At 44.1% G+C, this 20,647-nt stretch overlaps 1 protein-coding gene across 1 annotated transcript in view; it reads left to right on the forward strand.

Moving 5' to 3' along the window:
- CFAP96 (cilia and flagella associated protein 96) overlaps nt 1-20,428 on the forward strand; it is a 221,294-nt gene extending 200,866 nt beyond the window's left edge. Inside the window, exons 5-6 of the mRNA XM_078678866.1 lie at nt 1,023-1,195; nt 20,293-20,428. Of these exons, the coding sequence (XP_078534992.1) occupies nt 1,023-1,195; nt 20,293-20,341 (222 nt within the window). The 3' untranslated portion in view covers nt 20,342-20,428. The remainder of the gene's footprint in view (nt 1-1,022; nt 1,196-20,292) is intronic.
- Nucleotides 20,429-20,647: the final 219 nt, after the last annotated feature.

A 20,647-nucleotide genomic window follows, 5' to 3' on the forward strand; every position in this document is an offset into this window, starting at 1 on the left:
ATTTCAATACCTCATTCCGGTGCCTTGTCGCATATCAAACTAGCTAGTGGTTCCAGCACCAGGGCAAAAAACAAAAGGGAGAGGGGGCACCCCAGTGGTCCACCTGTCGAACTACACCTTTTCAGTACGCACTCTAGCAGTAAGGTGAGCATTCAATAGTTTTATTGATTTTATGATTCCCTCCTCCTAGCCCATCCCATGCGTCACTGCAAATTCAGGAAATCCCATGACAATGTATGTAAAGAGTTTTGGAGGCGTCAGCTGACCATCTGTGATTTTGGAGGGCCGTGTCCAGAGCATTAAACGGGCACCTCAAGTTAGAATGCATGTTACTGCCAGGAATAAAATATTTCCGTAACAAGACCTTGCCACATAATCCATATGAACCTGAATGTTTAGCAACTACACAAAAACAATGGTTCCCATAGGTATAATTCATAAACAATTTACAATAATCATTGACATCACTGCATGTAATTAAATGCCAGCTTCTTTACTGCAACATAAGATCAACGATCAACACATTTTATTTTATTTAAGGATAAGCCTTTATCCAAGAGTATTCCTCAACACACATTGACCAGTCATTATTCAATACAAGTACCTGAAATGTGTCCCCAGTGCAAAAATATGGAAAACCCAGAACTAAGCAGAGACAAAAAGTGACACTGATTGAATATTTATGTTTTTATATCAAACAACTGTATGTAGTTCTTGAATGAATGAATGGAAATACTTCCCCCTTCCTCGGGGACCACTACAATAATCACTTTATGCTACATCTATGACCTTAAGGACAAAATGAACATTACTATTCAATATTTCTTACCATTTATGTATCTGACTGCAGATATATTTGAACATCGTTTCAAACTCATATTTTTCAAATGCGTCCTTGATCTTAGGTTGTTTGATATGCTTGTCTTAATATTTTAGACTAAAACTGAAAAGCACAATGCTTGTACATGTTCATTGTGAATGGGTCGCTGACTATTTTTCCCCATTTGTTGTATGTATCTTAGCCAGGTGGAATGAAAGCAGGGACATTTGAACCTTATCCATTGCACTCTGATGATCCCTACCGGCCTTTACTTGGGATGGCGGACACTGCTTCAAAAGGCGGAAGCCTCTTCCATCCACCATCAGGACCAAAATCCAGACCAGTTCAGAGCGTCATAGCAGCACATGTTGTAAAGTAAGAGACTCGTTTTTCCAAACGCTTTTAACGACCAACTTGTTCTCATATGTGGCTTTCATTTTCATTACTTATTCTCAAATTTCAATCAACATATCAAGTTATTGCAAGCAATTAAATGTCAAAATATGCATTTTCTATGAAATGGCAGTTATCAGACAGGCATATTTACTTTCTTGTAAGGATTTCTTTTAGTAGTTCAGTAAAAGTGTATTTAATATTTGTTCCATAGCACCGACTCATCAGCTTGTAGTAAAATATTTATTTAGTTACAGCCCCAGTTCTCCAGTCTAGAAAGATGTGTCCCACACATTGCCAATATGGGAGTAAAGATTGATAGACTGCTGAGAACCAAATTCGATGACCTAACGATGGTGTAGACTAGCAGATCTTGCCAACGTAAAGTCATGAACTCAAATCTCACGTTTAAGGACACGTTTCTCATGAGAATAAATCTTTTCACAAGTCGCACCAACTAGTGGTCTTCAGTTAGGATCGTCAGAAAACAAATGATGTTATGATATGACACTAAAATGAAAAAGACAATCATTGCCACCTGAGTTGTATCATATAGATAACCACACAGAAATCCCTTTGACCATTTATCTTCGTCATACTACTCTTAACCATGCATGTAGTGTTATCTAAATAGCTCAAACGTAGCTGGGGTACAGTAGAGAATGATTTGACATGATTCTTGCTTTGGCTGAATTATTGAGATCTTAGGTTTACACAACTTAGCAACTAACCTTCTTAGTTCTGATAGTGTTTACAAACAGGGGTGAACTAAAACTAATGGACTGTAACTCTTTATTACCTCCTTCAATTTTCACCCCAGGCCGCAGTGCGAGAATCTCCCTTTTTTTAGGTCTCGCACCTGCGATACAGGGCGAAAGCCCTGTCGCAGCGAGACCTATTGTTGTCGACTCTGCTTACAAGGAGCCAAGAGGGAGACAAGAGATGGGCACGCGCATCATGCCGGAATCGGATCAGGTCGCGCGTGTGAACACACGCTCCGATTCCGGCATACTGTTGACACTCACAATGGATCAGGACGCGCGCATGCACACACAGATAGACACACGCACACACAGACACACACGCACGCACACACAGACACACGCGCGTGCACACACAGATAGACACACGCACACACAGACACACACGCACACACACACACAGACACACACCCCCTCACCCCCACTCACCGGGCTCTTTCCGCTACAGGCTCCGTCACATCACCTGGCACACGCTCTCTGCGAGAGGGCTCCATGCCTCCATCACACGGGCTACAACACACGGGGCTCCCTCAGGTCACGGGAGCCCCGGACACTGCCGCGCGCTCCATGCCCCAGGCAAAGTTGGCCGCACGCTTGCGCAGTGCGTAAGGACTGCGGGTGTGTTCCTGTGAGGTCGCGCACTTTCGCTTTCACTATGGCTAAACTTGTCTGCTGGTCCTGCCTCTAAGGAACACACATCTCCACCCTCAGTGCTCCAAGCTTCTGAACACGACCCACAAGCTTGTTTTCATCGCAGATTCTGATCAGGGCGGACAGGCATGTCCCGAACTAGCGAGCGGCAGACACACCCACCTCGTTTAGTTGCAAATCGGTGGCATGCCGGTTTTTAGGCTGAACGCAGCCGCTGACATTTCCTCTTTACGGCTGGTTTCAAATTCCTATTAATGCAGCTCCTCCAAATCATGAATGTCAGCTCGTAGCACTTCCGGATAGTTTCCCGCACTAGTTTCTAGCGTCACTAGCAGAGGCTTTTAATAGGTGTTATCAGCTAGAGCGGCCGACTTTGGAGCCGAGGTACCGGGTCCGTGTCTCGGCGCGAGGCTCAACATCCTGTGAAGCTGGACAAATCGCTCCGTGCCTAAAAATGAATGTGTCTGCAACTCAACTGGTGATCACATAGAGCGCCCCGATATCTGCAGGTCGAGTTCGCCCTATATAAAAAACAACTGCAAAAAGAAGAAACCAACAATGTACGTGGCAAGCAACCTACATCACAGGGCGGGGGCTCGGATCGGCTCTCAGCATTTGACTTGGGCAGGGTGTGTCTGTGTGTGGGGAGTAATGAAAAGCAGATGGGCTTTGCGGCCCGGGGAGCAGCCGCACAGTCACCCGTTCATACCAAAAGGCCCTATGATCCCTGCAGGGGAGTCAGGCTGTTTGGGAAGGAGGTTAACCGTGATAGTGTACGGGGTGGGTCGAGGCAACAGGACATGTTTTCTCTTTTTTTGGGGGCATGTTATTGCGTGAAAGTGCTTTTTGTTTCTTCTGGAAGTGCGATAACTTGGTGTGAATGCCTCAGCTTGTTTTCGGTAGGCACGGGGAGATTAAGTGATTTGCCCAGAATCACAGGATGCTGAGCAGATGTCAGAGGCTCCAACCTGGTTTCCCAGCGCTATGGTCGGCAGCTCTGGCCTTACGCCACATCTTCTCCCGGCAGCGGACTCGAGCCCGGTACTCATGAACAAGCGCAGCCCCGCGGCCCCATCTCTTGTCCACTTGTCCGGCTGCCATCAGGACTCTGCAGTGTTTCACGCACTGCACGTGCTGCGCTGCTCGGCATGTTTCAGGGGGGCTGGGGGGGTGATTAGATACAACGCCCGCCCAGACATTAACAGCCCATAAAGGCCTTTTAATGGCCCTCCTGCCTTCCTCAAACACCCCATCCTCGGATCAGAGGAGGCGATCATTGTTGGATTACTGACACCCCCCGCCCCCTTCTGGCCCCCTCCCCCACCCAGCAGACGGCACCGGGAGTCCCCAGTGGGGCTGAGTGGGGATTATCCGGGCAGGGGGTGGGGGTGTCCAGTTACCACGTACAGGACCACCTGGCAGAGGCCCCCCCGAGCAGGGAGGAGGGCAGTGTGAATACCTTGGAACCTCTGCAAGGGCGCCTCCCCCTTCCAGACACCCGAGGCGCTACCTCGGGCATGCCTTTCATCTTGTCTGACGTGGGCTCTCACCTCAGGCTTTTGGCACCGGGAGGGCAATGCGGGGGGGGGCACTGTAGGGGGGGACAGTGTGAATAAACCTCTGCGAGGGCGCCTCCTCCCTCCAGACGCCCGAGGCGCTACCCGTGGCACGCCTTTCATCTTGTCTGACGTGGGCTCTTTTGGCACAGGGAGGCAGCAGCGCCACAGAGAAGCCAATAAATAAATAAACATCCATCGGTTGTGTCAAGAATACCAAAACGTGTCTAAAGTGAAGTGGGACGTGGAAAAGATAAATACTTTTTTATATTACCCTCACTCACCCAACTATTGGGTGACATGCTTCATCATTGGGTATTTTTCACCTGACAGGTAAAAGACCTGTCTGGTGTGCTGCGACACCTGCAGTTGCAGTGGAGCTGGATTGAATAAAAACCAGTGAAAGAATAGTGAACGTGATAAAATTAAAAAGGTGCGGACACTGATCCAAACTAAACTTTAATAAAGATCAATGTGAGCATCTGTATAAAAAAGGAGATGAGAAGGACAATATAGACTTTAAATTTGAGTCAAATTATCCTAATCATTAGGTCGACATGTTTCTGCTCTTGTGGGCCAAGTCGGCCGAGCTTTCATCAGGACCAAAAAACCATTTCAACACCGGGCGGTATGCACACTCTAAGGTGCACCCTAACCTCAGCGTTATTTCAAGTCTTACTCAACTCACAGTTCTTAATACCGGTTAACCCTGGGATTTCCAGGTAATAGGGATGTGAAACCGAAGACTGCCTCACGTCATGGACATAAGTGGTGGGGGCTACTTCACATCGGAGGGAATTGCGCTCCGATGGCTCCCCGCGTGTGACATTCGGGCAGTGGTTGTGAACTCTTTAGGTCACACGCGGGGAGCCATCGGAGCGCAATTCCCTATTAAGAACCGTGAGTTGAGTAAGACTTGAAATAACGCTGAGGTTAGGTTGCACCTTAGAGTGTGCATACCGCCCGGTGTTGAAATTGTTTTTTGGTCCTGATGAAAGCTCGGCCGACATGGCCCACAAGAGCAGAAACATGTCGACCTAATGATTAGGATAATTTGACTCAAATTTAAAATCTATATTGTCCTTCTCATCTCCTTTTTTATACAGATGCTCACATTGATCTTTATTAAAGTTTGGTTTGGATCAGTGTCCGCACCTTTTTAATTTTATCACGTTCACTATTCTTTCACTGGTTTTTATTCAATCCAGCTCCACTGCAACTGCAGGTGTCGCAGCACACCAGACAGGTCTTTTACCTGTCAGGTGAAAAATACCCAATGATGAAGCATGTCACCCAATAGTTGGGTGAGTGAGGGTAATATAAAAAAGTATTTATCTTTTCCACGTCCCACTTCACTTTAGACACTTTTTTCATTTGTTTTTTTAGTCACTCCTTCGTTGTTAGTTATATTTAGAATGGGGTACAGGAGTGTCCTTTGAGCCCTTTCTCTCTTGTTGTTGTTGTATATAAGAATACCAAAACTCCAAAAGCAAACACTTGAGTGCATGCCTTCAGCAAGCACGGGACCCATCATGCCAGCTGTGCCCAGGGGCTGTACGGGCCACCTGCGTCATTGGGTACAGTGTGTGCGTGCCACAGGCTACCGTCACCGACCCCAGCAGCGCGCATCTTATCGACCTCAGAATGATGAAAGGCTGAGCGGGCATAACCTTCATCAGGAAAGAAACAGACCCCAGCAGCGCGCATTTTATCGACCGCAGAATGATGAAAGTCTGAGCGGACATAGCATTCAGCAGGCAGGAGACAGACCTCAGCAGCAGGCACTAAACCCCTTGAGCTGAGATGAGCCCAGCTTTGTGATGGCAGAGAAGACTCTGAGGCTGCGCTTACCACGTGTGTCTCTCGAGGTCCCGAGGCTCCGCATTTCACATGTGTCTCTCGAGGGCCCGGGCTCCGCAATTCATGTGTCTCACGAGGCCGCACATTCCACTGTTGACAAAACCTGGCCTTTAGGAATGCGGCTCGCCTCGGGGTACACACTTCCTCGCCTCCTGTCACGATTAACAGTTGAGCTACACAAACCCAGGCACTTTAAAAACGTGTTCTTTGAGTAAACACTTGGAATGACCCTGTCGTGGCCTCGAGGCACTTTACTGAGCCACTAAGGCATGACAGTGGCACCCTTACCATAGAGTTAACACTTGAATTGGTTGTATGTTCCACTAAGGCCACGGATTGAAGAGCAGGCTCAGGAGACGGCGCCCCTCTCACACCACTCTCCCCTCTCACCACTCTCCCCTGTAACCTCTCTCCTCTCTGCCCTCTACCCACTCTACCCACTCTACCTTCAAACCACTCTACCCTCTCACCACTCTACCCTCTCAACACTCTACCCTCTCAACACTCTACCCTCTCAACACTCTCCCCTCTAACCCCTCTCCCCACTCTCCCCCTCTCACCACTCTCACCACTCTCCCCTCTACACTATCACCGCTCTCCCCTCTCACCACTCTCCCCTTTCACCACTCTCTCCTTTCACCACTCTCCCCTCTCACCACTCTCCCCTCTCACCACTCTCCCCTCTCACCACTCTCCACTCTCACCCCTCTCACCACTCTCCCCTCTCCCCACTCTCCCCTCTCACCACTCTCCCCTTTCACCACTCTCTCCTCTCACCACTCTCCCCTCTTACCACTTTCCCCTCTTACCACTTTCCCCTCTCTTCTCTTCTCCTCTCCTTCCTCTCTCTCCTTACTCTCCTTACTCTCCTCTCTCCTCACTCTCCCCTCTCCCCTCTCTCCTCTCCCCGCTCTTCGCTCTCCCCTCTCTCCCTTCTCTCCCCTCCCCTCTCCCATCTCTCCTTTCTCCTCACTATCCCTTCTCTCCCCTCTCCTCTCCCATCTCTCCTCAAGTACACACAAATGGCAATGAGCAATTACACTGCACTCTATACAACATACACTCTAAATACCACTCAGTGCCACATAATTACACTGCACTCTATGCAACATACACTCCAAATACCACTCAGTGCCACATAATTACACTGCACTCTATGCAACATACACTCTAAATACCACTCAGTGCCACATAATTACACTGCACTCTATGCAACATACACTCCAAATACCACTCAGTGCCACATAATTACACTGCACTCTATGCAACATACACTCCAAATACCACTCAGTGCCACATAATTACACTGCACTCCATGCAACATACACTCCAAATAGCACTCGGTGCCACATAATTACACTTCAATCATTTCAACATACACTCCAAATACCACTCAGTGCCACATAATTACATGCTACATATTTACACTGCGCTCAACGCAACATACACTCCAAATACCACTCAGTGCCACATAAGTACACGCCACATAATTACACTGCACTCAATGCAACATGCACTCCAAATACCACTCAGTGTCCCATACCTACACTGCAATCAATGCAACATACACTCCAAATACCACTCAGTGCCACATAATTACACTGCAATCAATGCAACATACACTCCAAATACCACTCAGTGCCACATAATTACACGCCGCATAATTACACTATCTGTCGCCCTCACTCTATATATTTATCTATCGCCCTCTATCTATCCATCTATCGCCCTCTATCTATCTATCGCCCTCACTATCTATCTATCGCCCTCACGCTATCTATCTATCTATTGCCCTCACTCTATCTATCTATCGCCCTCACTCTATCTATCTATCGCCCTCACTCTATCTATCTATCGCCCTCACTCTATCTATCTATCTATCTCCCTCACTCTATCTATCTATCTATCGGCCTCACTCTATCTATCTATCGGCCTCACTCTATATATCGATTGGCCTCACTCTATCTATCTTTCGCCCTCACTCTATCTATCTATCGCCCTCACTCTATCTATCACCCTCACTCTATCTATCTATTGCCCTCACTCTATCTATCACCCTCACTCTATCTATCGATCGCCCTCACTCTATCTGTCTATCTATCTATCGCAGTCACTCTATCTATCGCCCTCCCTCTATCTATCGCCCTCCCTCTATCTATCTATCGCACTCACTCTATCTATCGCATCACCACAGCATCACTCAGCACTACCACAGCATCACTCAGGGGCACCACAACATCACTATGCGCTACCACAGCATCACTGAACGCCACAGCATCACTCGTCGCCACCACAACATCACTCAGCGCCACCACAGCATGAATCTGTGCAACCATTCAACAACAGCTGGTTCAAATATGTTCTCTCAATGTTTCAAGCTTTATTGCAAATGTCACAAAAAGATGTTAATATTTCACTTCTGTTCTTGGATTTTCGTCACAATAAAATACACTGAACTATGGGCCCGATTCACAGAACTAACTTAAGACAAAATCCTAAACATACTACCATATTGATGTTCAAGACTTTCGGTATTCACAGAAGGTAGTTAGCAGTCCTAAAGTTAGGACTCCTAGCTTCTGTGAATACCGAATGAGTAAGTGTCTTCTGTGAATACCAAAATAAGTAAGAGCCTTCTGTGAATATCAAAATGGTAGTAAGTTAAGGATTTTGTCTTAAGTTAGTTCTGTGAATCGGGCCCATAATCTTCACAAAAGTTATTTACAAAAGTTTAAGCTATTGCCATTATAAATTACAATAACTTTGATTTAAGTATTAATTATTAAAAAAAATTAAAAGCCTTTGTTATTTTTAATATCAATTCATCTAATTCACGTAAATACAACACATATTGCATTCCAAATGCTACAGGTATCACATTTGCGAAAGTTACAACTATTGGGATTGTAAATGACAAAGTTATTAATTTCGCTATTTTCAAACGAAACACATAAATAAAAAATGTGTCATTTACAATACCAATAGCTCAAACTTTCCTAATGTGAGACCTATTGCATTGCATTCACGTTTGGAAGATTACATCTCATGTCTCAGAGCCCATATTGGTCAGAGTGGCAGTAAAGTTGGTCACCAGCTTCATTGTTAGTTTTCCGAAGTAGAAGCTACTTTTGTTTTCCATTATACATAGTCTTATTTTGCAGCTATTCAAGCCCGTGTATGCCGTCTCATGATGGACATTCCGGCAGCTACACCATGCTGCCTGGGTGTGTGTTTTTTCTGTTTGCATGGTATGTTGAGTGAACGACGTAATTCTTTGCTATGACTGGCATTTGCACAAATCACACCACATGGAAATTGTCCTGCCACGGACAGTGTATCCCATTGTGTAGTTCCTCATGTCTCCCAAACCTATCCGAATGAATACATCTATTAAGTTGGTGCTTTAAAAACAAATCTTGGTGGTGGTACATGGTTTAACTCCTATTCAGTCAGTGGCATTTTTAAGAAGCACACTCATCTATTCTTCTAGTCACCTTTATTCGATTTTTAATAAAAAATCATAAAAGTATGCATACAATACATGGAAATATAGCATTAAAAGTACATTATCCATCAGGTACGAAATGCATTGAATATGTATAAAAACAGCCATCTCCCAAAATCAATTATAAAAACTCCAGAAGAAGGTACAACAAGATAAGTGCATACAGTAAAAAAAATAAATAAATACATAAAACAAAACAGAGAGCTTATGTACACACTCTCAAGACCCCTGATAAGAACCATTGGTCATATGTATCAAAAAAGAGTTTTGCGATTCTCAAATTGCGATTTTTAGTGAATCGCAATTAGAGAATCGCAAAATGCAATGTATGTAGGATTCGCTAAAAATGTTGCGGATCCTACATATTCCTTATTTGCGAATCGCAAATTGAGTTTCGCAAATAAGGATTACCTTCCCATTCATTCCTAAGGGCTAGGAGGCCCATAGGAATGAATAGGAAGACATTCTCAATTTGTGATTATCAATTAGAGAATCGCAAATCGAGAATAAAATTTCAAGGTTGCAAAGGTGCCAAAAGGACACCCTGTTGCACCCCTGAAATATGTATGTCTGCATATTTTGCGCACATACATATCCTAAGGGCATGTATGTGCGCCAAAGAGCACTTTGAAAAATGCAAAAAAAGTGCTTTTTTCTGGAAAATCGCAAATTACCACCAACTTGAAGTTGGTGGTAATTTGCGATTCCTTAAGGCCAAATAGCAAATTTCTGGTGCTTCCAGAATTGCATTTAAGGAATCGCAATTTGCAATTCCTTAATTGCATTCGCAAAATAGAGAATCACAAATTTTGTGATTCTCTATTTTGTGACGGTCTTTTGGGATGGTGGTACATCCCAAAAGTCCTTTTCCCATTCGCAAACCGGCAGACTCTGAGAATTTTCCACTATCTGTAACTGTTTGATGGGAGCATAACCCCAGGCATCACTACCAAAACTTGCTACAGGTACACATTTAGCTTTAAAAACCTCTAACAATATCTTGATTGGCTTTTGACCCAAACGCTGCTAAAAGTCCCTTGTGGTATAAGAAGACCTTTTAAAGCTCACCACGTTCTTCTTGAACAGTCGATGCCAGCTGCAGCGTAAATCCAGTAAAATGCCAAGGTAGGTAACATTTTCCAACCTACTTATATGTTGCCCATTTACCAATTTTTTTAGTTTTGTTATTCTTAGGGCCCACTACCATGAAATGATATTTTGTTAACTTGGTTGACAAATCATGGCTATCCATAAAATCCGAAAAAATATCTAAAAGCCACTGGACACCTCTTGCCGTGCGTGCAACCAGCACAGCATCATCTGCGTACAAGAGGGTGGGTTATAACCTGTCACCCACTCTCAGGATCTTCAGCCCATATTCGGAAAGCACCTGCTCAAGACGATTGATATACAAGATAATAAGAAGAGGAGTCAGGATACATCCTTCGTTGACTCCTCTCTTCAAATTGTAATGCTGGGTGCATTCCCCATTGGCCCCATACCTCATCGAAACTGTAGATCTCAAAGGAATGCAACCAGTGCAGGCCCAGAGCTTAGTTCTATTTACCCTGTCAAACACTGAGCTGAGGTCCATGAAGGCCAAGTGCACAGAGGCCCCCTTTGCTTCGATATATTTAGGTATGATGAGATGCAAGTTGATATTTTGCTCCACCCTGCCCCGCCCTGGTGTGAAACCATACTGGATATCGGACAAAATGTTGTTCTCATTTGCCCAGAGAGTGAGTCGTTACAGGATCACCTGTCCTATAATGTAGACCTCTGTGTTCACTAGGAAAAGTGGTCTGAAACAGACAGGATCTAATCTATCCTCCTTTTTAGGTCGAGCCTTCGCAGCGCATGCGCTGCAAAGGAAAACAACCTTTTCCGAGCTCTTAGGCTTTTCAGCCAAGCACGTGCACGCGTTCCATTGCCTTCAATGGCAACGCGTGGATGTCAGGAGATCCACCCGTGGGAGCACGCGGCTCATCCGGCCGCAATTATCCCTCCCCCCTGCTGCCGCGCGAGCGCTTTTTTCTTGTTTAGGACTTGTGCCCTGGATGCCCTTCGTGTCACGTACCGCGGGGCCTGACCCACCTCGCTGACCACGCTCTAGTGCAGGGTACGCGCGCAGACAGAGCTCGAGCCGCTCTGAATGGAGCTCTGTCCAGGGGCAGGCGGCCGAGCGGGGTCCAGTTGCACCGAGAACAAAAATTGTCACCCGATATATTATATCCCTTTAAAATTTGCCGCGTGCTGATTATATGAAGCTACACGAGTTTAAGAGGAAACGTCTCTGCAACTCTTGCTTCCCAGTCTCTGGTTTCACAGCACTGCAAAGCAGACTGCTTCAGCGTAATGAGGCTTGAAAGACGACTGGCAACAAGTTGTGTTTCTGATTATCACCTCCTAGAGCATGGGTTCTCTCCTCTCACCGGTGTGCGAGACTGGGACGCATGCCTTGGGGAAGACTTTTCATGGCAAGGTGTCTTCATCACATTCTACTTTATAGAAATAAAATAGCCATCCTGCGTCCTCTAGTAGTCTTTTAAACACCTTTGTAAGAGATGTAATTTAAAGGCATAACTCCGTAACATATGATTCGGACAGGTCCTAATCTAATTTAAAGGGCTTTTATAGAGTGCTAGCTGCTCATAGGCACCCCAGCGCTAATAAGTGCAGCTTAAACTAGTCTCTAGAATGCTAAGTAGCAAAGAAGAACCTACCGCAGAATCCACAGCTACGCACGTCAGATTACACACCAAAAGTTAGAGACAGGGTGGACATCAAGGCCACGGGATGCCATGCACATCCGTCTAGGTAAAACAGTACAAATTGGGAAAATGTGGCCTAATGCCAGAGGTGCCGGCTAATGAATTGAGGAACTAGGTTCAAGTAGTTCCAGCGTTGACTCGACATGCTGGGATTTTCGGCAAATCACTTAATCTATGCAAGACCACCCTCCCCCCCCCCACCTCCCCAAAAAAACTAGTCTGACCGTGTGTATACATAATGTGGTGCTCACTTAAATAGCTCTTGGGTGCGTGCCTACAGCTAACTTAAGGACAGCATAAGAGATGGCTGGAGGGATAGACTGCTGCTGGCTTTCCAACACCCAATCCCAGGGCTGTGCTGAGGGCAGCTCCAAGGACTGCATGTGCTGATTTGTGTTTGTGTATGGCGTATGCAGTCCTTGATGCCTTTGAAACCACCAAATTGTCATTGAGTTGCACTTGAAAAAGACATCTACACTGTACCTTATCGTGCGTCTGCTGGGTCATGTTTCTAGAAGAGCTTCTGTCAGCTGGGTCTCCTATGATACTTTGAGTCAAGATATTGGAATGTTTACAGTTAAATCTCCCAGCAAAAAGAGCTCATTGGATCCAACACAAATTAGTGCACCCAGATGTCTACAAGATGACCTCACACCACTTTGGACCATGTAAGTGTAGCATTGGACTCTCTATTTGTGCAACAATTGAGCCCAATCATTTGTCAAACAGTGCATCAAGGTCTTTGGGAGCAAGCTAAGGTTTGACAGAAGAGATAACTTCTGCACTTGACACACCTCGTTCTTGGACCTCAATGGATCCATCTGGCTAGAGAAAATGATTGTGCCCCAACATCCTGGGCCTTCACAAGGCCCCGGAGAATTACACTCTGCTTCCAAGCACATATCCTTGCCGCATGACACGTTTAAAACAAAGGGCAACGTCTGTGGTACGGGGGTCTACCTTGCCTTATGTGAGGTGAATAACAAGAGAGCTTGTAGCAGTGATGTCACATGGAGCACAGGTTTAAATAGATGTTTGTTATCCATGCACGATGCGGCACAGCTGCTGTAAAAAGCCTGCAGCACAATGCACGAGACTTGTTCTGTCATGCCGGAGGTCTGCGATGTTTGCCTCTGGCCAGCTTGTGGGTGTGTATGCCGGTGCTGGGGGGGGCCTGTCTTCTTCGCTGCAGGGAGGCATACCAGCGTTTTGGGGCCTTCTTGGTTTCCTGCCTTTTTCGCCTTGCTTGGAGGTCGGCGATGCCTTCCTCCTGTCAGGGTGGGCATGGCCCGTGGTCTCGGTTGCTTCTGCCGGCAGGAGGTTTGCTGTGCCTTTCTCTGGACGGGTTATGTGTCTGCCTGTGTGCTGGCATCACAGTAGACTGCGAGGGGCTTTGTCTTTCTAATGCTTGGGGGAGTGGGTCTGCCTGAGGGCTTGGGACGCCTCTTTCATTCCCTTTTCTTGTCGGACCGGAGGTCTGCGGTTCTTCCGAGGTCAAACTGGATGACTTTAGAAGCCATCCCAGAATAATCGAATGATCATCCAACTACTCTAGAAGTCATTTCGTCATCATCAGACATCATTAAGCTCTTGAAGTCATCAGCAAAGTTTAGAAACTCAGTTTGATGATTTCAGGATGACTTGAAAATGACTGTCTGATTACTTTACAGGGTGTGATTGCTCATGACGACTTGAGGATGGTTCGGGAATGAGTATCTGATGATATTACTTTGTGGCAAAGGGTAAACCTATCTCCTTTATAACACAGAGAGGTATGAATACAAAGTGCACTCCAGTGCCTTTGAAAAATATACTCTTTCAGTACATACTGTTCGAAGTGTTCCCCAAAATGTAATTATTAATTTTTGTTGCATTGAAGAACAGGATAGGTAGTATTGGTATTACGATTCTAACATCCAGAGAAAACATTGTGTCTAAATCAAATAAAAAGTTGCACTTAACATTCAGTGCCCTCTAAAGCACAACGGTGCTTCCCCTGTGAGACTAACCTTCAGTGCTCACCGTTGCCCTCTCCACTCCCCTCCTGGTGACCCCCCTCCTCCCCGGCCTCCAGCCCCGCACCGCCAGTCGCTCCCATTTATCACCTGCAGCAGGTGGTGAATGGCCGCAATGATCTGCACGTATTAGGGAATTATGTGTGTCATTTCAACTGAGAGAAACGAGTTCGCATAGTTATTCCTAATTCGGTGGGTTTACCACAACATAAATAACCAAGAAACTGTGTGTGTGTGTGGTTTTTTTGGAGGGAGAGGGGGAATTGTGCTCTGGCAGGAGAGGGGTGAGGCTATATTACGTCTGCATTTATTTAAATATATTAATACACAATTGCATGTCAAAATGGTTTCAAAGTCTAAAAATACATCCAAAGTGAACGATTACATATTAAAAATTCTCAATCTCCAATACAAGCCAGAATAGAGTCATCAAAACTCCCTTCTGCTAAATAAAGTTTAATAAAATAGAAATAGGAAATACTTTGAAAATGGACTGTGTTTCAAAGAGAAAAACTTGGATCTTAATGTTCGGCAGAATCTGTTCTCGCAGTTGTATGGAACCGAACATTTTTTCTGTTTCTTGGCGTGTAATCCACGTCTACATAGCACAAGCAAACAAGCATTGGCATAGCCAATAGGTCTCGCCTTTGGGACCTTATAAGTGTTTAACCATGCAACAGTTAATGTTGTTGCACCAAGGATATTGTGCTGCATAACTAAATACTTATAAGGTCCCAAAAGCGAGACCTATTGGCTATGCCAATGCTTGTTAAATATAGGCACTAGCACAGAGTGGCACCATTCAGCAGATAATGAGCTTCGAATGTCTGCATTTATATGCAGGGTCAGGATAGGAGCCCAAAAATCCACTAGAGACTTAAACAGGTCACAAGGGACTCCATCCGGAGCAGGAGCCTTCGGTGTAGGTAGGGACAGACTGGTATCCTTAACTTCATCCCCCTGTATTGTAAAAGTTGCATCCACCTGCCCAACCAAGTTAAATGATCACTGCTTTCAAAATTATACAAGATTGAAAAATTATCAGTCCAGAACTGTGCTGAGACTGTAGATAGCTGGGCTGGGACCTGTTCTGATTTAAACAGAGGATAATTAGCTATCCTCCAAAAGGCACTTCTGTCCCGCAATTTACTTGCCTTCTGTAGGCTCTCCCACTTTCCCCTTTTAAATGATTCTTTCTCACCCGCAATGCCATGCGGTATACAGCCCTAGCCGTTGTAACCTTGCCTCTATCACAAAGTTTCTTTTTAAGAGCCATCAACAGCTCTTTATCTGCTCTAGAACATTCCTTATCAAACCACCAACAAAGAGGTGAAGGAGAAGCCACCCCAGTTTTAGTTAGGGCGGTCATGATATGCCCAAACAATGAATCAAACGCTGCCAGGATTGGACAGACGTCGGAGGCGTCATCATCCAAGCAAATCTGGAATTCTGATTGGCAAGTAGATAGCGAATTGGCATTACATTTCTTCAGAATAATCTTGTCCCATTTCAGTCTTCGGCCTTAGTCTTTGGGAATAATAGGCTCTTTATGCAAAGGACTAGTAGCTACCAACTTCAAGTCCCACTTAAATGTGGCCATATGGGGATTGTGATCACTATATATATTTCCTATTCTACACTAAAATGTGTCCGTTAATTAAATAGGCCAGCAGAGACAATAATATAATCAATAATGGAGTAGCCCATACCTTTAAAGGTAGGTATTCTCTCTTCCAGATTCGCATCTGTCCTATTGAGCAGGTTCACCAGATTATAGTCTAAAACCAAATTACTTAACAGGTCAAACTCATCTATTGGTTTGGGGAGGAGAGGAGTGGATGTGGATATGGATAAAGAGGTTATTCATTGAACGGGTGTGCTTTGATGTTGTTCAAGTTTGCGTCACAATTATTGTACAGGGTTTGCTTATATGTCTGTGACGTCACTTTCCATAGTAGCGCTAGTTGTTTGGGTTGAGTATCAAAACACAGTGTGCGCAGATTTAATCTTCTATATGTGAGCAATTTATGTGGATGTAAAGATTGTGACTGAAAGGGATATTATCCTTGAGGGGCCTTTGGTGAAATCTGGGGAATTGTAATAAACAGTTGTGGTCTGTTGGTTTTCTGTGAACCCATGGCTGTAAGATCTAGTTCTCTATGAAAACCACAAGTCCAAGAAAGGTTAGTTCACTGTCAGTGATTTGTTCTGCAAGTCATAGATCGGACTAATTCAGCAACAACAAGAATCGTGTCAAATCATCCACATTGCAATGGCATATTATGAAATTAGCCTTTGAAATTTAGGTGTATCAAAGTTATGTTTCTTTCAAATTAGAACTGGCCTCGAATTGAAATTGAGTGAGGCTGCTGTCCCTTTAAATAGACAGCACAAGTATGCTATGCTGTTAAAGTTAGTGATTAAACACACTTTCCCCCCCAAAAGACCACGATGATCCGGGATGCGATGAGTGTCACCTGCTAGCTGTGAAGCTCCTACGGCACCAGAAAGAGTTACCAAATGTCACAGAAATGTACTAAGACACGAAAAATTTACAGGAGGTTATGTTAAATCCTAATGCCTATAATTATTGCCTCTGGAAGGATTACCGAGTTTCGGTTCGGGTGAAAATTGAGTAACAATTATCTCTGTCTCAGAACAGAGAACATATTCATTGTATGTGGTGTGGAGGGGACAACATTAAACACTCAATACTCCATCAAGGGCAGGGATGAATCCATGTCAGGGCTGGAAAGTGGAGGAAATACTGCAGAAGTGGGATTTCGGTGTCAGGCCGGGGAGGAGTCACACAAATGCATTACTGTGTCACATTTATGCATTCAAGAATGTACACTTTCTACATATTGAATAAGTATATTTTAATGTCGGTGGCACCTCCTGGTAAGCTGGTAGTATTTCTGGGAGTGGTGCTGAAATTATTTGTCAATAAAAAGAAAATCTGAATTGTACTGAACTATAGGTGTAAGCCCACGTGACAAAATTTCCAATTTGTTGTGCATTTGGCTCCTTTATACCTTCAATTGCAAATTGATCTAGATAAAAATGTGGATAGATAAAAATACACATGACTTAGGATATTTCTTCAGGTTTTACATCTTCACACAATGGAAGGGCTCTGCTTGCAGACCTCGAGATATTTTAAGCATCTTAGGAGGTTTCAGTAGCTGTTTTTCATCACTCCTTTTGGCTGTTGGTCACAGTGACTGCTGGCAAAGCCTAGAAAGAGTAAATCCGTCACAGTGTTCTACATCTCACTGTTTGTTGTGAATGTATCTAGGACCCTATTTAAATATTCCCGATTCATGCCCTTATGTGGTTATAACAAAACATATCCTTATAAAGGCATAAGAATCATTTCCATATTTAGTCATAGCCAATGCACTCCAAATACGGCAAGGCTACTCCCATAGACTCCTAGAAAGCACAACGCGTTCTTTAAACAAACCAAGCCTCCAGCAGCCCGGGAAGTCCCCCTGCTTTTGTTTTGATTTGTGCAAGAACTCCTGGAGTCCAGAAAGAACTGTAAGTTCTTAGTGACGTCTTATGGCCAACCTTACGTCAAACTCGGCACCTTCCAGGTTTAAATATACCAACGTTGCCTTAAGCAAACACACGGTGGTTTGGAGCAGAGCGGCTATCTACTTGCCGGAAGCCCAGCTGATGCAAGAGCCGAAGGAAGCCGACCCTCCCATTTGACGCACTGAGAGAGACGCTGTCTTTTCTCCTGCTGAGAAATCCAGCTCCAGTGTTTCCAGTCACCCTTGTGGGTTTCTGGGAGATCGAGTTCTGAGAACGAGATACAAGACCTCCTTCATTCTATAACCAAGGTACGGAGCTGACTAAATCCTTAAGAGAATTCTTGATTCAGATTCTTGGCAAAAACTAACTTAACTTAAACTGCAGCTCACTTACTCCTTCCCACGTACTAGGCTTAGGTTAGGTATACCGGGGTAGGCGTATCTTAGAAGCACCAGTTGAGTACGTTTAGTCAATGATTTTATGTATGTATATATTTTATCCATTTTAAGTATCATATGGCTCAGAAACCATATAAATGCTTTTACAGTATTATTTCATAATACTCCTTTTACTGTATGCACTTTACTGTATGACAAGTATTGCAATTACGGCAATTCACTTCTCTTGCACGAGAAAGAGGACTCCTCAATAAATAACAACTTTTAATGAAAACGCCCGTCTCGCTATTTCTCTGCACTCTGGTGAAACTAAGCATCACCGATTGACTGAGTGAAATAGCTGTCTATTGTTTTCACACGACTCTGGAGATATACTCCTTATTCTGGAGGGAGCAAAGTTGTCATGTCAATGCGGTTGTCAGAAGCTAATCCCTTCTTGTCTATTCAGGGAAGTTAACTCATTCCTGTTTACTCGAGAAAGTTTCTAGTGACCTCTGAGCTAGCTAGCATTCATAATTAAGTCTAACATATTCAGTAGAGAACTAGTCGACCTCAGTCCTACGTCTACACTATCGTTTATGTTATTCCAATGCGCAGAGCCTATTGGGAATATAGGAACTACACTACATGTTAAAAATTAATGAAGGAGAATTTCTGTGGTGTGGATAACAAATTGAAATCTAATGTAGCTACCACTGTTTTCTTCAATCATTTTGTCATATATGTCAATTAATATAGAGAGTGGTGAAGTTGACACAAGTGAGTGACTCATGCGCTGTAAAGCTACATAAAGCCCTCCCACATCTGTAATTGTTCCATAAACGTCACAAACGTACTCACCCTCATTGAAAACTGTTTAAAAATGTCCACCCGTGGCACTAATTTAAGTTGCATCCAGGCTGCTCTGTTTTCAGCCACGAGGGGTTGCAGCCCAAAGTATGTCCAAATAGCCTATTTTTATAATATCTAAGGATTCTCATAGTACATGTGCGTACCTGCCCCTACCAAAAATAGACATAGATTCTGTCATGCATGATGACATATAGATGATCACATATAGGGATTAATATAGGAAGTGGTTAAATTGTTTAGTGATCGATTGTTGCTGTACAATTTGAAAGCTTTGATCAGTTGCAGTCAAAATATGGGCGTGGTTAATATATATTTGTTTTACTAATCCCGGACAGTCTTTCGTCCTTTTCTATTTAAGCAATGGGTCCCTATGTTAGAACCCATGCTTTTAAAAAAGCACTTTGTGGAATTTGTTTTGAAAACTTGTGCCAGGTTTGACCAGGCTGTCGTGCAAAATGTTGCTTTTATGTACAGGGATTCACACCAGCACCCTCCCTCCTCTGTGCCTATTGATTTTGGATAGTTTAGAATGTGTATATAATTGCTTTAAGGGGAGGGGGAGGTGTCAAGGAATCTGATGTTTACTACAGATCCCAGTCTACCTTTCAATTTGTGCCAATCTTGTGTGCCAATCGTGCACCAATCGTGTGATGGTTATTGTGGATTAAGAGTTCTATTCTGATCTTTATCTGACAGCTGCAATGAGGGGAGGTTCTATGGTATCAGTGTTGGCCGAAAAATGACTGCTCCATTTTTGCGTTTTTCACTGGTTTCCTATTTTGCTAGCAGCCAATTGTTCAAATAAAAGAGCAACCAGAACAGATTACAGGATTTAGGGATATGCTACCGCTAAAGGTCATTCTGGGTTCATAGGACAACAAAGAATAAAAAGGTTTGCATAAAATAATATTTGGTGTTGCAGTTTGTAGTAGTAATATTAAACACGGTCGTCGGTAATTTGTTATTTTGACAGTGGCTATTGGATGAAGGCCCTTCTTCGTGCCCACATCCTGAGTAATAACCTCTTTGAAGTGTCCTTGTCAATGGTCACTTGTGTTTGAGTTTTGTCTCGGATACCTGATTCAGCTCCAAGAGGGCATACATGTAATTGTATATTAAGTGTACCTCTAAACTCGTCTCTAAAAATGTGCTTCTGTACATTTATTTCAGATCTATGACCCCGATGAATTACAAGAACGTGCACCTATCATCTTACTAATTTCTGTGAGCCGGAAAAGGATACTTGCGTATAAAGACTTTCTTCGAACTCAATGTTGGAATGAAATAAACTGTTTATAAAGAACAACCACACAATAGTGAAACAATTTCTCTGATCGATGCTAGCTTTTGTAAATAAATGTTTTCGGTACCCTGAATTTTGCTGTAAAGTTTGATTCCACTTATGAGCAGTTTCTCTGAATTTGAATGATATAAAGCTAAATCACAGATTCTCTCATCTGCCCTCCTCATGAGTCAGACCCCCGCTGTACTGGTCTAAGAATATACTTTACTCTTTTTGTAGGGC

This window comes from Lissotriton helveticus, chromosome 2_2 (assembly GCF_964261635.1).
Source record: "Lissotriton helveticus chromosome 2_2, aLisHel1.1, whole genome shotgun sequence".
NCBI lineage: Eukaryota > Metazoa > Chordata > Amphibia > Caudata > Salamandridae > Lissotriton > Lissotriton helveticus.